At 44.8% G+C, this 18376-nt stretch overlaps 1 protein-coding gene across 4 annotated transcripts in view; it reads right to left on the bottom strand.

The window, feature by feature from the left end:
• Positions 1–1969: 1969 nt before the first annotated feature.
• LOC127417019 (von Willebrand factor A domain-containing protein 7-like) overlaps positions 1970–18376 on the bottom strand; it is a 33768-nt gene continuing 17361 nt past the window's right edge. For 3 of the 4 annotated variants that reach the window (XM_051656701.1, XM_051656703.1, XM_051656702.1), the window contains 9 exons: positions 17488–17604; positions 17206–17412; positions 16973–17099; positions 8914–9096; positions 8737–8829; positions 8269–8546; positions 8053–8189; positions 5049–5214; positions 1970–3370 (listed from right to left, as the gene is read on the bottom strand). In XM_051656701.1, the coding sequence (XP_051512661.1) occupies positions 2759–3370; positions 5049–5214; positions 8053–8189; positions 8269–8546; positions 8737–8829; positions 8914–9096; positions 16973–17099; positions 17206–17412; positions 17488–17604 (1920 nt within the window). In that variant the 3' untranslated portion in view covers positions 1970–2758. The remainder of the gene's footprint in view (positions 3371–5048; positions 5215–8052; positions 8190–8268; positions 8547–8736; positions 8830–8913; positions 9097–16972; positions 17100–17205; positions 17413–17487; positions 17605–18376) is intronic. The other variant, XM_051656704.1, reaches the window with a different exon arrangement.

Below are 18376 nucleotides of genomic sequence, written 5' to 3'. Positions count from 1 at the left end.
CGCAAGGGTTCAAGGGAGAGTGGAGGGTTCCACTCTAGCCCGACGCTCGTGGCCACCTGGGAAAGCATGTCCGTAATTTCCGCGTCGGCCTGGGACTGGGCGACCATTCCTGAAGGAGGAAGCCCAGTCGAAGCCTCTGCGTCTGAATGGATGAGCCCGCTCTCTGATGCTGCACTCGATAACTCGTCTTCTTCCCGGGCTCCGAACAAGAGGTCGAACTCGCCCTGAGATGAGCCGGCGATCTCGTCAGAGCGCCCGACCGGGGCAAGCGAGCATGCTGGGGAATGGGAGGTCTGTGGGGGAATACCCGGCGGAGGTGGTCCCGTTGAGGTCCCCAAATCGCCCCCAGTGCTAACCGGCATGGCCTCATACCCGTAGGTAGAAGGACCGAGGCAGGGAGCCGCTGGGGTGGCCTGCTTTCTTACGAATGTAAGCCACGACCACAACGTTGCCATGGTCATGTTCTCGCAATGAGGACAAGACCCATCCACGAACGATGTCTCCGCGTGGGCAGCGCCCAGACACATAGGACAGCGATTGTGGCCGTCAGAAGCGGAGAGATAATGACCGCATCCAGGAATAACACACAAACAGAAAGGCATCTTTAAAAAGACGTTCCGTGTGTGCCGCTCTTTTAGAAAGAAAATATACTCTTTTAGAATATACTCTTTTAGTTGTTTTGCCGAAGCGCCCAGGGGCATTCTCTGCACTCCACGGGTGCAGAGGGGTAGAAGCTGCTGAAATGCGCCGAAGAATCCAGCAGATGAGGTGAATGAACTTCACGGATGAATTCAACTTCAATGAATAGAACCGGTCAGCTCCGAAGAGAAAATCTGAATGAGTGGTTGCATACCAGCTCCTTTTATACCCGTATGTCCAGGGGATTGGCATGCAAATTCCACTCGCCAGTTCTCATTGGCCTTTTTTCAAAAAAGCAGAGGTGTTTGGGGCTCCCAAGAGTGACCCCTAGTGTCACTACATCGACACAACGTCGAGTGAGTGACAGATAGGGAATGTATGTTACAGTAGAGAAACCCTTCAAGAGGCCCTTCCAAGTGGAGAACAAGCTACACTTAGCAGCAGTGAGGTATGTCTCAGATATAGACACACATATATATATATATATCAGTGTTTATATATCTTTGCAAATATTACATTTATAATAAATATTAAAATAAAATTTTTCTTTAACATTCTCTAATGAAGGAGCTCCCAGTAATCCGACACATGACAGAAGCTGTGAAATGGCTCCATTCCAACAGACATCTGCTCAGGGGCCCAGTGGAAGAGCCTATTTTCCTTACAATGGATGAAGAGGACAAGGCAAAGGCCCTCAAACAATCTCCTGGAACAATCAGAAGCTTCCAAAGAGCCCTTCACATTTCATTTTGTGTTCAGGGATGACATGGAGTTATTTTTGCAGGAATGTCATGACAAAATGGGCCTAAGAGTGAATTGTTCATTTGAGGAATTTTAATGTAATTATTTGTTGTATAAAGTTTGATTGTTTCTTTCTTTTTTTTTTTTTTTTTCACCCAATTTGGAATGCCCAATTCCCTATGCGCTTTTAAGTCCTCGTGGTCACGTAGTGATTTGCCTCAATCCGGATGGCGGAGGACGAATCTCAGTTGCCTCCGCGTCTGAGACCGCCAACCCGCGCATCTTATTACGTGGCTTGTTGAGCGCATTGCCACAGAGACATAGTGCGTGTGGAGGCTTCACGCCATCCACCCGCAACTCACCACGCACCCCACTGAGAATTAACCACATTATAGCGACTCTAATGACTTTAATCCAAAGACTAATTTTAGTCCTGAAAGTGTATGATGACCATTCTAAAATAAATAAAAAAAAAAAAAAATTAAAACATTCTAACATTCAAGGGTTTAAAAAAAATTATAAAAACAAAAAGTCCTGTTATTCCTCTCAGAAGCTGCAGGTATTAAAATAAAAAGAAAAGCAATTTATTTATTAAGTTTCATTTGTTTATTAAGTTTAAAAAATGTACAGTATGGGTGCATACTCATTCAAACTGGGATAATACATTTTTGTTTTATTTTGTAAGATATATACATAGTTCCTCTAGTTTTACTTAGAGAAGCAGCTTTTTGCAGACATCTCCACACTTACAGACCTGTAGAGTATTTGCAAATTTTAACACATTGTTGAGGAGTTTTTCCTGTGAATCCTGTGAATGCACTAGCCATGTTTTTCACGATGCACTCCTTTTTTATTTATTTATAAATAGCTTCTAAATAAAAGTGAAACAAAAATACAAGTAACACAAGCAGTATTACTGTTCTCAGATGAACCATTGTGCTGTAACTATAAGACTGTATGATTGCGCTGTCTGAATCTCGTGTTTAATTTAATATCTTTCATTATTATTATTATTATTATTATTGTACATTTGAACAACATCTGTCTATTAGGTAAGGACAGTGCAGTATAAAATAAAAAGTGGAGTTCGCACAACACTCTGTATGGCATGTTATATCAATCACAAAAACCTAAACGAATTATATTAGGCCTACTTTTACTTTGTTCTCGATACTACAATGGGTATGTAAAGCTAGAATTTTACATGCCATTCTAATAGAATCCAGTGAAGAACTAGCAATTCACAGAATAAAGAAGCACAATTATTTGTCAGTTTCTTGTTTTTCAGTGAATTAGTATTAATGCATATGAAACACTAAATACAAGTAATGTTTTGTGTTCATACAGTGTTGCATAATAAAAAGTAATTCAATTTCAGCTAGATTACACTCAATGCTAACTGACAGCACAGCACCCACATCATGAGAACTATCCATGATGTATATGTCCATCTGTGCGCAATGTTGTTTTCTTTTAGCGCCCTCTGCTGACTGGCTATGAGATGGCAGCGTCTCATGTTACCGGCTCTGTCCCACAGCACCAGCTCTGCCTGAGGGGCACAGCAGCCTGAGGAATAGTTCACCATTAAAGGCTTTCCCTTTGTCCATTCACTGATGTTCAATGGAGGATCCCCACTGACTAACTGGACACCCTCCAGCCTTTGAGGGCCATGTTTAACTTCTGTTTTAAGATGCTGATTAATGTGAAACTCCATGGACTCTGAAGTGTTCTCTTGTGGTTGTAACAAAGGGAGGTGGACTGCTTCTGCGGTTTCTTCATGAACATATTGGAAATGGTCTTGGTGTCTCTCTCTAGTCATCTCGGACAGGATGAGGGTGCCTTCTCCTTGTGCCAGCTGTACAGATGCCAGTCCAGAGTGGCCTCTGTCTTTTGCTACCAGTGAGACTTTCCAGATACCCTGAGCACATACAGAGGGGCAGGCAGACTCCACACCCAGGGCGGAACATTCAGGAGGAGTTGTATCGGGCTCCTGTTCAGAAAGTAGTGGAATTATGAGGTTGCTGCATTTATAAATACAATATTTACATTTACAGGCTAGATGAAGTTTACATGAAGTGGCATTTGCTACCAATTATACTTCCTTAATCTGACAGATGTCTGAATGAAACAGGATATTTAACAATAAAAAAAATTGGGGTGGGTTGGGAATTTTGCTTTGGCATTATTACAATGACAACATAAAAGCCAGTTATTTAATTTTGAAAACAATTTATTATACATTTCAAAACATAGCTTAATGAAATAGTTCACCCAAAAATGAAAATTGTCTCATCATTTACTCACTCTCATGCCATCCCAGATGTGTATGACTTCTTTTTTTATTTCAGTTCCGTAGATCCTCACAATGCAAGTAAATGGGACACTCCGAAAAACACACAAAGGCATCATAAAAGTAATCTATACGACACCAGTGTTTTAATCCATATCTTCAGAAGTGATATGATAGGTGTGGGTGAGAAACAGATAAATATTTAAGTCCTTTTTTTGCTAGACATTATTCTCCCTGCCCAGTAGGGGGCGATATGCATGAAGAATGGGAATCACCAAAAACACAAGAAGAAAATGAAAGTTAAAGTGGAGATTGACTGAGCAGGGAGGAGATTTTATAGTAAAAAATGACTTAAATATCGATCTGTTTCTCACTCACACCTATCATATCGCTTCAGAAGACATGCATTTAAACACTGGAGTTGTATAGATTATTTTATGCTGACTTATGTGATTTTTGTAGCTCCAAATTTTGGCACCCGTTCACTTGCATTGTGTGGACTAAAAGAGCTGAGAAATTATTCTAAAATTCATAATTTGAGTTCAGAAAATGAAAGATGGCATGAGGGTATGTAAATGATGAGAGAATTTTCATTTTTGGATGAACTATTCCTTTAAGTAACCAAATGTTTTCCGCTTCATTTCAAATTATTTTTTAAGAGAATTCATTGTATACACCTTTTTTGCTGGGAGTCTTACTGGGGAAACAAATGTGGGTGCGACTTCTGCCAGATGCCGTTCTATAGCATTCACTAGCTCCAGCTGCAGTCATTTTAGACCCTGTTTAAGATGCGTTTCGGATTATCCGATCTCAAATGGTCAGCGTGATATATAGTAGTAAACGGGGTGCAAAAGTTTAAACTTACATGCAGATTTAAAAGGAAATCACCATCTGATTAGACAACTTGTAAAAGCGATAACATACCCAAGGACGAGAGCTTTACTGCTCTTCCTCAGTGTGTCTGTCTGATTTGAACATGCAGGGTGACAAGATGACACACACATCTGAAGCTGAACTAACAGAGGTAGGCTAAACAACGGATAATTTTGCTTGAAATGTTGCATTTGTGCTTAGATTAAATTCAAACTGCCTCTGGGAGAAACAGCACACCGGTACTGTTTGTGCTTTCTTTGTCTTTATTACTTTTTTGCAGTTTTGCAGTAACACACTGACATAGTTATTGATGTACTCATGTCATCATTAAATCAGGCACCATCTCCTCAAAATCCCAACACCACAACGAAAGAATGAATGAACGAATGCATCAACATCAACGGTCTTTACTTGATAACGGAAGTAACGCCCACATTTCACGCAAAGTATCACGGGACGTAGGAAAAAGGTGGATAATATTAGTTGTCTTTGTGATAGTTCCCACCTCAGGTATCACTGTCAGATGAACCACAGCATAATTGGAGTCTGGTGAATCCTCTGCTTGGACAGTCAGGGTCAGGGTGATGGACCTGGCTGTCTGAGCATCATGAGGGACCCTTATCTCGACCTCCCTTTTCACAGAGCCCATCTCGTCAATTAACAACCTTTGCCTGGAAAAAGATGGAATAATTGACAGAAACATATCTAACCCCTCTCACCCAATCAAGGATCTCAATCACTGAACAGTCTACAGATTTGTATGAATGTTCAGTCTACGGATGACAGAAAATAGCAGTATTTATGGGCCAACACTGTAAAAAAATAAAAAATAAATAAATACTTTATACTTTTACTTGGGGTTTAAGATGCTTGATGCAACATTTAGGGTTCAGACTGCCACACTGGCAGAACCCTTTAGAGAACATGTAGGTAGGCCTGTCACGATAACTATTTTTGTTGGACGATGTATTATCCCAGAAATAATTGCGATAAACGATATTATTGTCATTTTAAGACCATTTTATGCCACTGATATAATGATAATATAATAGCATAATAATGCAAGTACACCCTTTCAAAGAGCAATGAACTTTTAATTCTTAAGAATATTCACACATTGGAATCAGAATGCCAAAAAAAATTAAAGTCAGGAAGGCCCCTCTTCATCTCCAACTGTGGTTTTTGTTCCCAGCTCAGAAAACTGGATGGAATGGTTGTTTTAGATGAGCTTTTAGATTACAGGGCTCGACATTAAGCATTGTGATGTGCTTGTCCTTCCTAAATAAATTCCTACAAGTCATTCACTTGTCTTAGTAAAAAAGTTACTTGTACAGAAAGAAAGATGTTTTTTTTTTTTTTTTTTTCTTTTTTTTTTGCTGTTGTGTTTTCAAACATTATCAATAAAAATGGCTGTTTAATGCTAACAAAATGCATTAAAATTCGAACAAATCCTGCGAAAGTGCCCTGTTTATTTAATACTGTATGTGGGTCATTGACAAATAACATAAGTGTGAACTATGAATATAAAAAAATAAAAATAAATCAGGTGTAAGGAAAATATGATTCTACTTTTCATTTTATGTATATTGTTAATATTATAGTGTTTACCATTTTATTTTTATGTTAATATATTATTACATATTCAAATTGACTGATTCACATGGCAGATAATACCTGTATAGGTCAGAAAGAGCTCCAGAGAGTTGGAGATGAGAGATGTAACAGGTGTTTAAACGTTTCTCTTCATCCTGCAGCAGGTAGCATTACACAAAGCATTTTTGCTATTTCTGCAATTCTTGTCAAAGGCATTGTATTATGACTTATGACAGAAGCTGCAAACCTGGATCGCTCCGACAATACACGCTTGCAACTTTGACAGCTTTGTTGTTTATAAATAGGTGTGATATATTATAGCATCGCTCTCTTAACACAGGCGCAGTACAATGACATTCACATGTCGAAAAATGCTTCCACTTCACGTACTCATACCAAATTTGACGAGTGCTGCTGCATGAGAGAAGGAGAAGGACACGCAAAAGCAGATTTCCTGTATTCGCACAGATTCTGGAATTAATACAAAGACAATACTCAGAATTTCAGAAGAATACGCAGAATTTCAGACACTAGAGATTATTTTCAACAGCAGGATATGTTTTTTTTTTTGTTTAAATAAGTGATACAGGCATACGCTAAATCACAAATAAACACTGTATTTCAGTCAGGCAGCTGTTGGGCCTCATGTATTCAGACAAAGGCAGGCCTAACACAGTCGTAAAACCTAACTCAGGCCCACATACAAAGTCATAAATCTTACTGATAAAAACCGCGCCAAAATCAAACAAAGGGAGTCCAAAACAGACTTCAAATCCCATGAAGCTTTGCTCACTAAAGGATCGAACTCTCAACTCCTATTGGATGAGGCACACAACAGAACATCTCTCGACCATGATGTCATCGGGAGTAGAGATATCTCTGAGATGCTTCCGGGATTTGCTTCCAGCAACTTTGCTCGCCGTGCGTAGACGCAGCTCATCGCTGCTCTCAGGTGTAGCCTTGTGGCACAAGGAAGTAATGTCCGACTTGAAACTGTGGCCATACAATCTCCATCATCGATGTTAACAATTAACGATTATCTTTGATATGTTGATTTAAAGGATTAAAAAAGCTAACATTGATTCAAATCAATGTTCTATTGATTTTAATAATTAATAATTCTCTTTGATATTTATTAATTATTGCTAATAACCAAACCCGCTCTTAAACGTAGCGCACTACATTTACTGGATACCATATGAGGTTTTAATGAGTTAGATTCTATTATTTAATTTAACTATTAATTAATAACTAAAGAAATATTTACCAAGTATTTCTGATAGTAACACTGATCTAAAAAACCAGTAAATCCCTACACAACTTGTCTGGTCTGGCAAGTAAAATTCACTTTGACATGACCTTGCAAAAATCCACTTGTCCTGGACAAGCGTTAATGTCGAGCCCTGAGTTGTATTGCCACTTTTTGTTGTCACTGTTTTTAAACAAAGTCCATTTGGACTTATTCTTCCAAACTTTCTGGTTGGAATTATGCAGTCATCGGGAAAAACACCTTTTAAAACACCTATTAGCCTCGAGTTACACATAATCTTCACCTGTCACGGCCACTCATTATCAAGGTCATATCCATATATCGTACGATTAGTTGATAACGTAATTATCGAGACAGGCCTACCTGTAGGTACCTTTTTGAAGGTGCTTCAATTATCCTATTGTGGGTTTCATATATTGCCACTGCCTCAAAAACTTAATGGTGAGGTTACTTGAGAACCCATAGACAGTCTTTAGAGTTTGTGCAGGAACTTATAGAGTATGGTTTTCATTTGCAAGTTCCTCAGAGAATTGACATTTTTGAAAGTGTACTTAGAAGTGTTGGAACTCAAATGACAACTCAGTTAAATTTTTACAGTATGTCATTCACTGATTCATCCTGTTGTATTTCCTTCTACACTGCTCACCTGGGTTGGTCTGTGTGGGAAACGTACCCATGGTCATCTTCTGCTGAAAGAGTGAAGGGACAGTTGGGGCCGTGATTAAATACCTCAAACAGCACAACAGAGGTGCGTCCTGGGAAAAGGTGTGGTGGCGAGTAGACCTATGGACGAGAAGCGATATTAATTTAGCTATTTCACATTTTGCCAAGACATTTTCCTCTGAATTCTCTACATATATACCTGTATCTGTACATGTGTTGGTTGAATCATTTCAGAGGAAACCCTTTCGAGCAAGTTCCCCCTTCCATCCTTCCCAGAGAGACGTAAGCTGAATGGCATTCTGGGAACGGAGTCCATGTGGCCCACTAACTCCTTTCCAGACCAGTGAGAAGATGAAGAGTTCAGCAACACTTTCTGCATGCTCTCCCCATTGGGCCCCAACAGGGTCACATGACTAAACAAGGCCTCCTCATTGGGTGAGAGGCCTGTTACCGCAACCACTAAAAACAGTGGGATGCCTAGGAACAAAAACTCACATAATCAACTGGAGTGTGTAGATCAAATTTATTTTTAGAAATCAAAGTATTTGCCACTGTATGAAAATATAAACAAACTTTTATGAAAGATATTTTATACAACAACTGTACACATACTGTATAGTGTTCAGAGAATAATTCTGTAAAAAGCTGAAACATGTCTCAGACAAACCTGCTATAGGACTGCCTTCTATTTTCCTCAGTCCTGGATGTGTCTCATTGGCCTCTTTTGCAAAATAGTACAGGAAGTCCAAACTGCTGTCACCTAGGGAACAACCTTTCTAAAATACCTTTCTAATGCTGCATGACTAACATTTTTGTTATGCATAATTCTATTACCAGTTATTACCAGACTTGGTGTTTTTGCCAACATCTTTACCTAAGACGTTGAATGTAACCGGTCCAATGGCTCTGATCATGAGCTGCCATATGCCTATTTGTAAAGGAGGTAGCAGGCTTATTCTGTACAGACCCTGAGATGAGTCCAGTTTTGCCAGTGGACCTTCAGAACCAGGAAAAGACTGACGAGCACCTGAGAGAGATACATCTTACACATGCTTTAACCTTCAAGTGCATTACGGTCAAGTGTTCATGGAAATGGTATCTTTTTTTGAAGGCAGAAACGCATTAAAAAAAATTTTTGGAAAAGAAAGCATTTACAAATTTTTGTTTGAGAAACTTAAAGCACTTTTCCACCATTGGTCAGGATGGAGGAAAATTGAGCATGGTGACGAAAGATTCCAGTAGCATTTCCACTGGAGTACAGTCCAGTATGATTCCATTTCAAACCATTCCCGGCCTTGATTTCTCAGCAGGGTTAGTTGGCATTATATTCATAAATTTTCTGTTATACTGTAGCATCATTTCATGTACAGCTGCTTTGTAACAACGCCTGTTGTGAAAAGCGCTATACCAATAAATTTGACTTGACTTGATTTAACCATACTCAGGACAGAGAACCATGCTGGTGGTGGAATGCCTGTAGTGACTTGGTGACTCTTGATCAGTCACTTGCCCAGTCAGTCCATTCCACTCATGTCTTCACAGCACCAGAGTGGAAATAGAAAACCGTAACTGTGCCAACAAACCTGGATTGGTACAAAACAGCACAGCTGTTCAACGAGAACTGCCTTTAATAGCAAGCAAACTAGATAAAAATGAAAATACTCTCATAATTTACTCACCCTCATGATATCCCAGGTGTGTATGACTTTCTTTCTTTATCAGAACACATTTCAAGAAAATTAGAAAATATCTTAGCTCTCAGTAGGTCCTTAAAATGCAAGTGGATGGTGATTCGACTTTTGAAGCTCCAAGAATCACAGATAGCCCAACTGTTAAATTAATGTCGTCTAAAGTAACATGATCACTTTTGGTGCGAAAAAGATCAGCATTGGATTATAGTTTTATAGGATTATAGTTTAAAAAGTACTTAAATATTGATATTTTTTTGCACAAAAGGTGATTGTAGTGCTTTAGAAGACATTAATTTAACCGCTAGAGTCGTATCAATGACATCTGTGAAACTATCTGTAATTTTTGGAGCTTCAAAAGTTGGATCACTATCCACTTGAATTTTAATGGCCTTCTGAGCTATTTTTTAAATTTTTCTTCAAATGTGTCCTGGTGAAGAAAGAAAGTCATACACACCTGAGATATCAGGGTGAGTAAATAATGAGAGAATTAAATTTTTTACTCTACACTTTAACACTTCACAGATGCTCTCTTTCTTGCACTACACATAAATAACCAATATTGGCATTATATTCATGTTGTTTAGCCAGAAGGGAACTGGCACCTACAGTGAGCCTAGTTCCCTATCTGTCACTCACTCGACGTTGTGTCGATGTAGTGACACTAGGGGTCACTCTTGGGAGCCCGAGACACCTCTGGTCTTTGATAAAAGGCCAATGAAAATTGGCGAGTGATATTTGCATACCACTCCCCCGGACATATGGGTATAAAAGGAGCTGGTATGCAACCACTCATTCAGATTTTCTCTTCGGAGCCGATCAGTCAATGTTTACTGAGCTGACTGTTCATTCACCTCTGCTGGATCTGACGGCGCATTTCAGCGGCTTCTCCCTCCTCTGCACTGGTGCACTGCAGAGAACGCCCCTGGGCACTTCGGCAGAAAAAAGAGAGTATATTTTTCGAAAAGAGTATATTTCTCTAAAAGAGCGGCACACACAGACGAGATTGTCCCCTTTCCGTTTGTGTGTTATTCCTGGTTGTGGTCGTTACCTCTCAACTTCTGATGGTCATAATCACTGTCTTTCGTGTCTGGGACTGACCCATGCAGAGACAGCGTTCGTGGATGGATCATGTACTCACTGCGAGAATATGACCATGGCAACGTTGCGGTCGCAGCTTGCTTTCATAAGAAAGCAAGCCACCCCAGTGGCTCCCCGCCTCGGTCCTTCTACCTACGGGTATGAGGCCAGCACGGCTAGCACTGGGGGCGATTTGGGGACCCCAATGGGACCACCTCCGCTGGGTATCCCCCCACGGACCTCCCTTTCCCCAGCATGCTCGTCTGCCCCGATCGGGCTTCCGGATGAGTCCGCCGGCTCGTGTCACGGTAAGTTCGACCACTTGTTCGGAGCCTGCGAAGTTGATGAGCTCTCGAGCACAGCATCGGAGAGCGGGCTCATCCAGTCAGAAGCAGAAGCCTCAGCTGGGCTCCCCCCCTCGGGTACGGTTGCCCAGTCACAAGCTGATGCGGAAATGACGGACATGCTTTCCCGGGCAGCCGCGAGCGTCGGGCTAGAGTGGAACCCTCCACTCTGCCCTGAACCCTCGCGGCTCGATGATTGGTTCCTGGGCTCGCGGCGCCGCTCAAAGCAGCCACGCCCCGCTCCAGTCCCTTTCTTCCCAGAAGTGCATGAGGAGCTGATAAGATCGTGGCAGGCACCTTTTACTGCCTGGTCCCGATCTTTCAGCTCCCCTGCCCTCACTACCCTCGATGGCGGGGAGACCAGGGGCTATTCGGCGATTCCTTCGGTGGATAAGGCACTCGCGGTGCACCTATGCCCGCAGAGCGCCGCCACCTGGTACGGACACCCAAAGCTCCTGTCCAAGGCCTGTAGGTTTACATCGTCCCTGACGGTCAAAGCCTACAGTGCCGCTGGACAAGCTGCCTCCGCCCTGCATGCCATGGCTCTCCTGCATGTCCACCAAGCCAAGGCACTAAAGGAACTGCACGAGGGTAGTTCCGCCCCAGATTTGATGCAGGAGCTGTGCTCGGCGACCAACCTCACTCTCCAGGCGATGAAGATCATGGTGCGGTCTCTCGGGTGGGCGATTTCCACCTTAGTGGTCCAGGAGCACCACCTTTGGCTCAACCAGGATGAGATGGGTGAGGCTGACAAGGCACGGTTCCTTGCTGCCCCCATTTCCCAGGTTGGCCTATTCTGCAACACCGTCGAGGACTTTGCCCAGCAGTTCTCGACGGTGAAGCAGCAGACGGAGGCTATCTGGCACATCCTGCCCCGGCGTGGCTCAAGATCCCACACCCCGCCTGCTCGTCGCCAAGGGCGTCCCCCTGCGGTGACTGCACTGGCTATGCCGCATCCCGCCCTTTCGGCCCGGCCCCAGCATGGAGCCCACTGCAAGAAGCAGACGCCACCCGTCTCACGGCCGTCCGCCGGGCGACCCAAGGAAGATGAAACCCACCTTGGGGCTGGTAAGCAGACTGTTCCATCCCCCAGTGGAAGGCCGGGAGGAGAATCTTTTGTTGCTTTTTCATTTAATTTCACCGCATGCCCAAGTGGCTGCGGTACCCAACAATTCAGCAAAAGAGCGGTTTCCTCATTCCCTGGGTCACGTACCCGGTGTGCACGGCCGTCATCACGACCACCGTCCACCTTTTTATCCTTGCAGGTTTGGCGCTCCAGCGGCGGTCTCCCCGCCCCTTCCCGCCCAGCTGTGGCACAAATCCACCCCCAATGTGACAAGTCTCCACTGGTCACGAGGCCTCTTCCTCCCCATCCCAGGCTGTTCCGGGGTGGTCACATAATCCAGATAAGTGTTTTGATGTCCCTGAACTCAGCACAGCCACAACATGGCGTGGCACCTCGGGATCCGCCCCGCCGCGAGGCCCCACCTGCCGGTATGTCCGACAAGATTGTCCCCTTGGTCCCCCTCACCCGGAGCTTGGATGCATGGCTTGCAATTTCTAATCCGCCGCGATGGCTGATCCGGACCGTCCGACTTTGCTACGCGATTCGGTTCGCCAGGCGTCCGCCCAGTTCAGTAGCATCCACTTCACCTCGGTGAAGGGCGAGAACACTGCTACCTTGCGTGCAGAGATCACTACCTTCCTACAGAAGGATGCGATAGAGCCTGTCCCTCCGGCCGAGATGAAAAAGGGGTTTTACAGCCCCTACTTCATTGTACCAAAAAAAGGTGGTTGGTTGCGGCCAATCTTGGACCTGCAAATACTGAACCGGGCTTTACACAGACTCCCGTTCAAGATGCTGACACAAAAACGCATTCTGGCGAGCGTCCGGCATCAAGATTGGTTCGTGGCAGTAGACCTGAAGGACACGTACTTCCACGTCTCGATTCTACCTCGACACAGACCCTTCCTGTGGTTTGCATTCGAGGGTCGGGCGTATCAGTACAAGGTCCTCCCTTTCGGTCTGTCCTTGTCCCCTCGCAGCTCTTTACCCGTTAAGGGAAGTGGGCATTCGCATTCTCAACTATCTCGATGATTGGCTAATCCTAGCTCACTCTTGGGATATGTTGTGTTCACACAGGGACCTGGTGCTCTCGCGACTCAGCCGACTAGGGCTTCGGGTCAACTGGGAAAAGAGCAAGCTCCTCCCAGTTCAGAGCATCTCTTTTCTCGGTTTGGTCTCATTGACAGCACGCCTCACGAATGAGCGCTGTCGGTGCTGACCTGTTTGAAGGCATTCAAACAGAAAATAAGGTTCCACTGAAATTCTTTCAGAGGCTCCTGGGGCATATGGCATCCTCAACGGTGGCCACTCCGCTTGGTTTGATGCATATGAGACCACTTCAGCACTGGCTTCAGACTTGAGTCCCAGAATGGGCATGGCGCCGCGGGACACATCGCGAGGCCATCGTGCCGATCTTTCACTGCCTCTTCAGCCCTTGGACCAACCTCACGTTTCTATGGGCAGGCGTTCCCCTAGAGCAGGTCTCAAGGCACGTCGTGGTTATGACAGACACCTCCAAAACGGGCTGGGGCACTGTTTGCAATGGGCATGCAGCCGCCGGCTTATGGACGGGCCCGTGGCTGCGTTGGCACATCAACTGCCTCGAGTTGCTGGCAATTCTGCTTGCCCTGCGGAGGTTCCGGCCATTGATCCAGGGCAAGCACGTGTTACTTCGGACAGACAATGCAGCAACGGTAGCATATATCAACCGTCAAGGCGGTCTGCGCTCCCGTTGTATGTCACAACTCGCCCGCTGTCTCCTCCTCTGGAGTCAGCAGCACCTCAAGTCGCTGCGAGCCACTCACATCCCGGGTGACCACAACACCGCAGCAGATGCACTGTCATGGCAGGTTACCCTCAGGGGAGAGTGGAGACTCCACCCTCAGGTGGTCCAGCTGATCTGGAGTCAATTCAAACAGGCACAGGTAGACCTGTTCGCCTTCCAAGAATCCTCCCACTGCCCGCTCTGGTATGCCCTGACCGAGGCACTTCTCGGTATAGACACGCTGACACACAGCTGGCCCCATGGACTTCGCAAATATGCGTTTCCCCCAGTAAGCCTACTTGCACAGACCCTGTGCAAGGTCAGGGAGGACGAGGAGCAGGTCGTCCTGGTAGCACCCTACTGGCCCACCCGATGAGGTTCTCGGACCTCACACTCCTCGCGACAGCCCCCCCGGCAAATTCCCCTGAGGAAGGACCTTCTTTCTCAGGGATGGGGCACCATCTGGCACCCGTGACCAGACCTCTGGAATCTCCATGTCTGGCCCCTGGATGGGACATGGAAGACCTAAGCGGTCTACCACCCGCGGTGGTAGACACGATCACTCAGGCTAGGGCCCCCTCTACGAGGCGCCTGTATGCCTTTAAGTGGCGTCTGTTCGCGACGCGAAGTCCCCCAGAGATGCGCAGTCGGATCGGTGCTTTCCTTCCTGCAGGAGAGGTTGGAAGGGCGGCTGTATGTAGCCGCTATAGCGGCACACCACGACACAGTGGACGGTAAGTCCTTAGGGAAGCACGACCTGATCATCAGGTTCCTGAGAGGTGCCAGGAGGTTGAATACCTTCAGACTGTGCCTCATTCCCTCATGGGACCTCTCTGTAGTTCTTCAGGGTCTACAGAGAGCCCCCTTTGAGCCCTTGCAGTCAGCTGAGCTTAAGGCACTCTCCTTGAAGACTGCCCTCCTGACTGCGCTCACTTCCATCAAGAGGGTAGGAGACCTGCAAGCGTTCTCTGTCAGCGAAATGTGCCTGGAGTTCGGTCCGGGCTACTCTCACGTGATCCTGAGACCCTGAACGGGCTATATGCCCAAGGATCCCACGACCCCTTTTAGGGACCAGGTGGTGAACCTGCAAGTGCTGCCCCAGGAGGAGGCAGACCCAGCCCTGACGTTGCTGTGTCCGGTGCGTGCTTTACGCATCTATTTGGATCAAACAAAGAGCTTTAGAGTCTCTGAGCAGTTCTTTGTCTGCTTTGGTGGACAGCGGAAAGGAAGCGCTGTCTCCAAGCAGAGGATCACCCACTGGCTCATTGACGCCATAACTATGGCATATCACGCCCAGGATGTGCTGCCCCGGTAGGGCTACGGGCCCATTCTACCAGGCGTGTAGCGGCCTCCTTAGCCTTGACCAGTGGCACCTCTCTAACAGACATTTGCAGAGCAGCGGGCTGGGCAACTTTGCGAGGTTCTACAATCTCCGGGTGGAACCAGTTTCATCCCGTGTAGTGGCACGCACAAGCAGGTAAGTCCGGGACAGCCGGCCAGGTGTATCGCTTGTGCATAGTGCCTTTCACCTCCCCTGAGCTGAAGACATGCACCGTTAACTCCCAGTAGTGTTCACAAACTGTGTTCCCTGGTTGATTTCCTCTGAGCCCTGTGGCAGACGAGTTTGCAGAGAAATTCGCTGCCGGCTCAGTACACGTGCTAACTAAGCCCTGTACTGGGGTAGGTGCTCCTCATGTGGTGGTTCCCCGCAGGTAATACCATGCGATGTATATCTTCCGCTAATTCGTTTCCCTGTTGGCAAACTGAATCTTTCTTGGGCAGAGGCCCCTCTGCCCCAGTCACCATGCTTGTAGTAACTCCTCCCCCATAGGGTGGGACCTACCATGGGACTTCCCCATATGGCATACTTCCGACATAGCACAGCAAGACCATGTGATGTATTTCCACTTAAATACCCCCCCCCCCTTGGTGGGGTGTGGTCTCCATAGTGTCTTCCCCTTGGGAGGGACACCCCCCTGACTAGACCTGGTGGGCCCAGTCGGTTAATATAAGAGGCCACGACTGGGCTAGCCTGTCTCTATCTTTTGGGTAGTCGACTTGTCCCCGAAGGGCCGTTCAACATTCATAACAGTGTTGGGGGAGGTTACGTGTCGGCCTGGTGCGCTGGCTACGAGGCACACAGTGATCTGCCTGTCACACACCACCAGATCACGTAACACAGTTCAGCCAGTTGCGGCATTTTGTATAGGGACCCCTAGTGTCACTACATCGACACAACATTGAGTGAGTGACAGATAGGGAATGTCCTGGTTACTTGAGTAACCTCCGTTCCCTGATGGAGGGAACGAGATGTTGTGTCCCTCCTGCCACAACGCTGAACTACCCGCTGAAATGGCCAGGACCTTGTCTCGGCTCCTCAGCATAAAACCTGAATGAGTGGTTGCATACCAGCTCCTTTTATTCCTGTATGTCCGGGGGAGTGGTATGCAAATACCACTCACCAATTTTCATTGGCCTTTTATCAAAGACCAGAGCTGTCTCGGGCTCCCAAGAGTGACCCCTAGTGTCATTACATCGACACAACGTCTCGTTCCCTCCATCAGGGAATGGAGGTTACGCAAGTAACCAGGACGTTTCTCCCAAGGTTAATTTCTCCATTAACCTACATCTTGGAATTTTGTTTTCCTTGCTACAGTCACATTCGGCTTGCTCAGAGGGGTTCTAAATCCAATTATTATTTACTTATTTATTTTTAAACACAATTTACACTCATATTTTTATAAAATGCACAATGATGACTCTAACAGAAAATAAAACTGTAATATTTATAAAGTCTTAAATCACGACATTCTGTAAAGCTGTTTTGAAACAATGGGTGTTATGAAAAGCGCTATACAAATAAAAATGACTTGACTTGACTTTCTGCCTTCACAGACCTTTCGCTGTTAGTCAAAGCTGTTCAGAAAGTAAGAGACTGTTAGGTAGGTCAGTAGGTGTACCTGAGGGGCTGACAAGCTCACAGTGTGTGTGCTGGCCTGTGATGTGCAGCATCACTTTCGTAACAGCTTTGTCCACTCGAAAGGAGTTTGATGTGTCCAACTTGCCCTCTGCGTGAAGCAGAGATACCTATTCAGAGAAACAAATAAGAAACCTGTTAACATGAACAGGCAGAATTTTGAAACAGGAAGGGGCTGTGGTCTCTTGGTCCTCTTGTTGTTTCAGATGACTGTACCTTGCTGGAAGTTGTTGTGTCTTCTACAATGGCTGATACTTTTTGGATGTCTTTGTTTGAAGTGAAGACGGTCATTCCTCCAGACACAGATGACAGAGAGGAATATAGAGAGAATCTATCAGGAGACAAAGTTTCTGTTCTCCTCCTCTTTCTCATCCCTCTTCCTCTTCCTATAAGGTTTAGATCTTCAGTCAGCAGGAAGTTCACCTAGCATAAGTACAGCGATTAGGTGCATAAAAATAGTGTGCACATGAATGTGACGTTTTTGTGTTTGTCTGTTACCTTTGTTTGCTTCTCCAAAATGAGAGCTTGGACTGAACTTTGCAGATGACGATCTTTAGGAGAGGCATCCGTGAACACAAAAATCTCTGACAGCGGAGGGCTGTGGGTCAGAGCCAACTGATGCACAGACACATTCACACACACATACAGACAGAGACACTTAGGATGTGCATCATTATATTCTATAGATAGATATATACTGTATATAAAGCATAAACTTTAAAAATCTCAAAATCTTTGCAGTAACTAAATATCAACAACTTTTGTGAAAAGAGACTTTCAAGGTGTGTGCATATATATATATATATATATATATATATATATATACACACAGTTGTGCTCGAAAGTTTGCATACCCTGGCAGAAATTGTGAAATTTTGGCATTGATTTTGAAAATATGACTGATCATGCAAAAAAATTATTATTATTATTTTTTTTTTGTCTTTTATTTAATGATAGTGATCATATGAAGCCATTTATTATCACATAGTTGTTTGGCTCCTTTTTAAATCATAATGATAACAGAAATCACCCAAATGGCCCTGATCAAAAGTTTACATACCCTTGAATGTTTGGCCTTGTTACAGACACACAAAGTGACGCACACAGGTTTAAATGGCAATTAAAGGTTAATTTCACACACCTGTATTTTTTTTAAATTGCAATTAGTGTCTGTGTCTAAATAGTCAATGTGTTTGTTAGCTCTCACATGGATGCACTGAGCAGGCTAGATACTGAGCCATGGGGAGCAGAAAAGAACTGTCAAAAGACCTGTGTAACAAGGTAATGGAACTTTTTAAAGATGGAAAAGGATATAAAAAGATATCCAAAGCCTTGAAAATGCCAGTCAGTACTGTTAAATCACTTATTAAGAAGTGGAAAATTCGGG

The sequence above is a fragment of the Myxocyprinus asiaticus genome, chromosome 26, assembly GCF_019703515.2.
Source record: "Myxocyprinus asiaticus isolate MX2 ecotype Aquarium Trade chromosome 26, UBuf_Myxa_2, whole genome shotgun sequence".
In the NCBI taxonomy this organism is placed as follows: Eukaryota; Metazoa; Chordata; class Actinopteri; order Cypriniformes; family Catostomidae; genus Myxocyprinus; species Myxocyprinus asiaticus.
Note: the sequence above shows the minus strand (reverse complement) of the source record. Positions and strands in the feature narration are given on the sequence as shown.